The sequence below is a fragment of the Petromyzon marinus genome, chromosome 33 (genome assembly GCF_048934315.1).
Source record: "Petromyzon marinus isolate PM22_M1 ecotype Great Lakes invasive population chromosome 33, UKy_Petmar_22M1.pri1.0, whole genome shotgun sequence".
Taxonomy (NCBI): domain Eukaryota; kingdom Metazoa; phylum Chordata; class Hyperoartia; order Petromyzontiformes; family Petromyzontidae; genus Petromyzon; species Petromyzon marinus.
This window is the reverse complement of record NC_133699.1, coordinates 14,798,567-14,804,993: the sequence shown is the minus strand read 5'-3', so window position 1 is coordinate 14,804,993 and position 6,427 is coordinate 14,798,567. Positions and strand designations below refer to the sequence as shown.

Sequence of the window (6,427 nt, the reverse complement as noted above, 5' to 3'; positions counted from 1 at the left end):
AGACAACTTCTCATTACAGTCAGAGACAACTTCTCATTACAGAGACAACTTCTCATTACAGTCAGAGACAACTTCTCATTACAGTCAGAGACAACTTCTCATTACAGTCAGAGACAGCTTCTCATTACAGTCAGAGACAACTTCTCATTACAGAGACAACTTCTCATTACAGTCAGAGACAACTTCTCATTGCAGCCAGAGACAACTTCTCATTACACTCAGAGACAACTTCTCATTACAGTCAGAGACAACTTCTCATTATAGAGACAACTTCTCATTACAGTCAGAGACAACTTCTCATTACAGAGACAACTTCTCATTACAGTCAGAGACAACTTCTCACTACAGTTAGAGACAACTTCTCATTACAGTCAGAGACAACTTCTCATTACAGAGACAACTTCTCATTACAGTCAGAGACAACTTCTCATTACAGTCAGAGACAACTTATCATTACAGAGACAACTTCTCATTACAGTCAGAGACAACTTCTCATTACAGAGACAACTTCTCATTACAGTCAGAAACAACTTCTCATTACAGCCAGAGACAACTTCTCATTACAGAGACAACTCATTACAGTCAGAGACAACTTCTCATTACAGAGACAACTTCTCATTACAGTCAGAGACAACTTCTCATTACAGAGACAACTTATCATTACAGAGACAACTTCTCATTACAGTCAGAGACAACTTCTCATTACAGTCAGAGACAACTTCTCATTACTGTCAGAGACAACTTCTCATTACAGTCAGAGACAACCTTCGAGTTGTTGAACAACGTCGCCTGTAAATGAACCCAGCGAAGGGGCCGTAGCAAGCTGAAGAGATCCACGCCAGGTTGGCCGTGGGTGATGCGTGCGGCTGTGAGAGTGGCGATTTGGGGTGGATGATGATGATCATCGATGATGATGATCATCGATGATGATGATGATCGTGGATCCGTAAGGGTAGTCGGGCAGGACGGGACGCCGTGAGACGTCTGCCTATGGCTCTGGGTGTGTTGACGCGTTTGTATGCAGGGTTGACCATGGACAGCTCCTGTTTCAAGTGATTGCTTTGAGCAACTGAACCGTTAGACGTCGAAAAGTCCTCATCGCGTTCACTGCGCTCGCATCGAATAGTGAGGAGTGTGACAATAGATTTAGATTATTGTGCAGTGTGCCCAACTCTGTGTGGGGTTAGCTAACGTGACAATGTACCGTAATGTCTTTAATATGTACAGGTAGTCCCCGACTTACGATGGAGATGCGTTACGACGACCCCCATTGTAAGTCAAAAATGCCGTAAGTCGAAGATGGCCTAGCCTACCCAGGAGACTTAAAGAATAGTGATAATTTAGCAAAACAGAGCTATTTACAGTACCGTACTGTATAAACTATATACTGTATGTATTTATTAATTACAATACTATATTTCACAGTAAAATGTAAAGTAAAAAACAAGGTAAATTCTTAGTCTACCTATATGAACTGCAATTTAATAGAAAGTTTGTTCAGGAAACAATCCTATCTGCTATAAAAAAAAAAAACTTTCAACATGCACTGAACGTATGTATCGTGGTAACCCTAAAATGAAATCGCTAAAGCTATGTATCATACATGCATTGAACGTATCGTAACGTATCATATTGTACTGTACTCACCAAGATTCTGTCCGTCGTCTGCATACTTGAATAATGTTAGGTTGTTGATGGCAATTTTATCGCTATCGCCATCGTAAGATCGAAATATCGTAAGTCGGACCATCGTAAGTCGGGGACGACCTGTATACGCTCTACTGTAATCGGCTCTGGAATCTTAAACGTGGAATTGTGCGGGGTAAACCGTTAAATATCACGTAGATTATAAATTCACCGTAAGCATAATAAAAAATAACATCACCTCGTCTATCACAATCATCATGCCTCCAGGGTCGGTAAATGGAGTTCCATGTTGTTGTACAGCTGACCGTAATCAAACCGGGTTCTTAAGTGTCGCGAGTTGACGGGTCTCAAGCCCGCTCATGAGTGAAACCTCGGTTCGATTCCCGGCCAAGGCTAACGTCAGCAAAGTGTGGTGCCTACCCTGGGCTTCCCCTGGGTGGACTCAGCCTTAAACACGTACCCGATGAACCTGTGTGGAGAGGTAGACTCGGTGTGGGCCTGGTTCTGGCCACACCAACTCCACATGTGCTCGTGTTCGGTGTTCAGCAACGCCTCCCAGGTGTTTGTGGACAGATGAACAAGTTATTCAAGATGGGCTAGAGCAGTGAGTGGTTCTCAGATGTGTTGGCTACTGTGTCACCCCCCCGTCCCCCTTGTTCAATTTAGTTTCAACTGAGTAAACCCCTTGGCTGACCCAACGTGGTTCTGAGAAATAAACGTAATGAATAACGAACCTCAACCATTAAAATAAATTGGATTAAATGGCGTAAATGTGTCTTTAAACCCGCCACCACCCGACAGGTTGTGTCGGGTGGTGGCGGGTTTAAAGACTATCGATCGCGGAAGTCCACGTGTTAGCCTAACTAGCTAAGTAACTTCAAAGCGAATTAAAAACAAGGTACGCTCTGTACGCGTGACGGAATTTGTTCCCGCTCGCTGGTTACTCTTGTAAACCACATTGTTTACGTTGAGTTTAGAAAGGTCTTTTATACCGTTCTATGTTACCATATGGATTTACATTTTATCGTAGTTATTTTATATTGGCAGATTTATACAAGGTTATTCACCAATGACTCTCATGTATGATATAATTTCACACGTTCATAGATCACCTCATGTATGGAAGTGTGTAATTGGCTTGTTTCAAAGGTTCTGCAGCTAAATGGCATCGGATTATACATTCCGAAAAAAAATGTTCAATTGAGTCTACCAAATCTTAGTGGCATTTTTTTATGATTACATTTTTATTCCCAAAGAGTTGTATCCATCGAATTGGAAGTGGGCTTAATTACAATGACATCATACCTAAATAATCCAGGTACTTTTTTAAAGAGTGTAATGCTAAAGCCAGTGGAAAGCAAACTAGTCGGAGATATATATCGGTATACCTGAGACTGGATGTGGCAGCGTATCTCTGTAGGAGAAACTAACAATATTCCCCAGACTGTGAAAAACAAAAACTGAGCACGGAACAAAACATGAAAAAAGGAACAAGGATAAAAGCAGCAGAGGCCAGGCAAACATCATACCTAGAATCAAGGACGGGGACAGTTGTCAGGATATAGTCAAGTAGTCTAACGTGGGTTAAGGCTAGACATAGGACTGTGGTCTGGTTAGTGGGATTTTGATTAGTAGAGCTATGGTCTCTGGTTAATGTGGTTAGAGTTAGACACAAGGCTGTGATCTGGTGAATATCCTTATGGTTAGTATTGTTGTGGTTTGGTTAATGTAGTTTTGGTTAGTAGGGCTATTGGGTGGTTAGCTCGTGTGGTTAGGATTAGTGGTGGGACTGGTGGTTGGTTCGGGTTAGCGATATGACTTACTCCACATCCTAACATGTCCCTTTCTCATTTTTGTTCACTTTTCACTTTCAGTCTTTAAAAGGCCCCATCTCCCTGCGCCTGACAGCCAGGAACATGGACAACCCGGCAGTGGTCATGGACAATGGCTCCGGTCTGTGCAAGGCTGGCTTTGCCGGGGAGAACGCCCCACGCTTTTGTGTGCCCTCGCTCGTGGGGCGGCCCCGTCAGAGGGACACGATGCTCGTCAGCCGTGGGCTTGACGACGCCGGCGGTAGCGGCGATGGTGGCTGCTACATAGGGCGGCAGGCGCTGTGCCGGCGCGGCGTGCTGTCCCTCCGCTACCCAGTGGAGCGCGGCATCGTGACGCGCTGGGACGACATGGAGCGCGTGTGGGCCCACGCCTACGAGGCCGAGCTGCACGCGAGACCGCAGGACCAGCCCGTGCTCCTGACGGAGGCTCCTCTGAACCCCCTGGAGAACCGTGAGCAAGCGGCCCAGCTGCTGTTCGAGCGGTTCGGGGCACCGGCCGTCCACATCGCCGTGCAGGCCGTGCTGTCGCTCTACGCCAGCGGCATGGTGACGGGGCTGGCGGTCGGCGTGGGCGACGGGGTAACACACGCCGTGCCCGTGTTTGAGGGTTACGGGCTCCCGCGCGCTGTGCTCCGCTCGGATGTGGCCGGGCGAGACGTCACCGATAACCTGGGCCGAATCCTCGCCGAGAGGGGACACGCGTTTGTGAGCTCGGCCGAGTGGGAGATCGTAGCCGACATCAAAGAACAGGTGTGCTACGTGGCCGGGGACTACGAGAAGGAGCTTAGACGGAAGCCAGAGGAGCTGGCTGTCGACTACAAGCTGCCGGACGGTCAAGTCATTACCCTTCACAGCCAGCGCTTCCGGGCACCAGAGCTTCTCTTCTCGCCCACGATCGTCGGACTGGACGCACCGGGAATCCACCAGCTGGTCTGGAAAAGTGTCACCCGGAGCGACATCGACCTACGCAAGAGCCTCTACTCCAATATCCTGCTCTCTGGGGGGTCCAGCCTCTTCCCTGGGCTGGACGAGAGACTGTGGCAAGAGCTGGCAAAGTTAGCGCCACGCGGAGCTCCTGTCAGGATCTTTGCGCCACCGGAGAGGAAGTACTCGGTGTGGATTGGCGGCTCGATCCTGGCATCCCTCTCCACCTTCCAGCAGATGTGGATAACAGCGCCTGAGTACAAGGAGTTTGGGCCATCGGTCGTTCACAGGCGCTGCCTTTGAACGATGGTTGCCCCTCGATCGTGCACGACTTTCTGTCGAGGCTGCGTAATGACTACTTCAATGTGTATTAAAGAAAACGCAGGCCAGTGACAACCTGGGCTGAGATAACCAAGTTGTGGGTTGCTGTTGAGGCTTTGGAGAGAGGTTAGCTGACTGCAGCGTGACTGTCACGCCGCTAGAGGGCGCTTTAGCAGTGCTCCTGAGATTGACGCAGCCCTGACTGGGTTTTGCTCATTAACGTATTATGCTACAAGAGCTTTGGGCGTAAAAAGGAGATTAAATAACATTCGGGGCGATTAAAACAAGTGTGCTGCTTTAATTGTAAATAACGTTTCCTTATATGAATGTAGCGGTTGCGCACGTTTGCTCCCCAGCACGGCCAACATCAGTGGCAATCAACATGGGAAGCGGTACTTAGGCCTCCCCTTCATCAACCTAAAACGTGAAGTCAAACAACCCCTAATACTGACAGGTTGAGGAAGCCTTCATCCAGCAGTGAATTAACAAATTGTTGTAAATATTGCTCATTCTAAATCCTATGAATACCCACAGCACGTACCCAACCCCTGCACAGTTGCACAAGAGCTCCCATTATTACTACACTGTATTTCATTATAGTTGGCTTAAAGTACTCTAATTACATTTTGGGCAAAGGTTATATTGTACATGAACAAAGATCACCCTTATATAAAGCCTTAACAGACTTTTAGCGAAAGTGCTGTTCTCCAGTACTTATACAGGCCGGCTCAGCACACGATTGGATGGGTGGCCAACACCACGCCCGGCCGCCTTTGTCTCTCTAGTAGCGATGTTTACACACCACACCAGGTACTCATTTGAGGCCGAATCGACCTAGGGGAGACCCAGGACCAGTTCAGATAATCGATCCTAGTTTTGATGGCCGTGAGTGGTAACTACTACACGACTGCTCCCCAGACAAACTAATCCCTGTTTGTGCTTACTGTGAGTTATGACTGGGCACTGTTCATTAAACCTGAACTATTAAAGAAAACTCTGTCCTGTTGCTAAAGTCGATTATATTCCTGGGTGACAATGACCAAACGTGTGACTCGTGTGGCAGCACACACATTTAAATCGTAGGAGCGAGTGCCCCACTGTAGCTGGAATGTTCACGCTGTTCCATTCAACGTGATTAATAACGCCGCTCTGTATTCCAGCACTTTTGCAAGGTTGAAAGCATTGTTGATCAACGAGCTCTCTCTCTGCAGCAATGGGTCACGATAACTCTCGTAAACATGGTCCAAATGTATGAAATATAAGGTCGTGTTGCTGAGAGGTGTATCGATAGTTAATGTTGCATGGTATTGAGTGATTGCTGTGTGGCGTTATCTTGGTGTGCTGCTCTGGGACTGTTTTGCTGCCTTGCCCAAGCTTGATAAATCGGACTTAAACAGTACAACTAAAACATGTTTTATTCATATTTAGTGACTTACGGTTTTCTCTAGTTTGCACTCCTGCTTTTTGTATTGCCTTTTGTTGTAACCCGCTGAGCCGCTCCTACTGGACATCTGTGAAAAAGAGCTTCAAAGCTCATCGGATTCCTCCTGCAGTCGAAAGATTCTGATTGTGTCCACCATGGGCACCGTCACCACTATCAATGTACAACCACCAACACCACTACGGCCACCACAAAAACCCAAGATCACCCGTATAGCCTTCAAATCAAGATTCTGATTAATGTGGTCAGCCTAAGTCATCTA

The 6,427-nt window shown here is 47.1% G+C and overlaps 1 protein-coding gene across 1 annotated transcript; it reads left to right on the top strand.

Annotated features, from left to right (window-relative positions):
- Positions 1-626: 626 nt before the first annotated feature.
- Positions 627-5,730, top strand: LOC116948521 (uncharacterized). The gene is made up of 2 exons (XM_032965269.2): positions 627-842; positions 3,522-5,730. The coding sequence occupies exon 2, from the start codon at positions 3,564-3,566 to the stop codon at positions 4,704-4,706; it is 1,143 nt and encodes a 380-aa protein (XP_032821160.1). The 5' UTR covers positions 627-842; positions 3,522-3,563; the 3' UTR covers positions 4,707-5,730.
- The last annotated feature ends 697 nt before the right edge of the window (positions 5,731-6,427 follow it).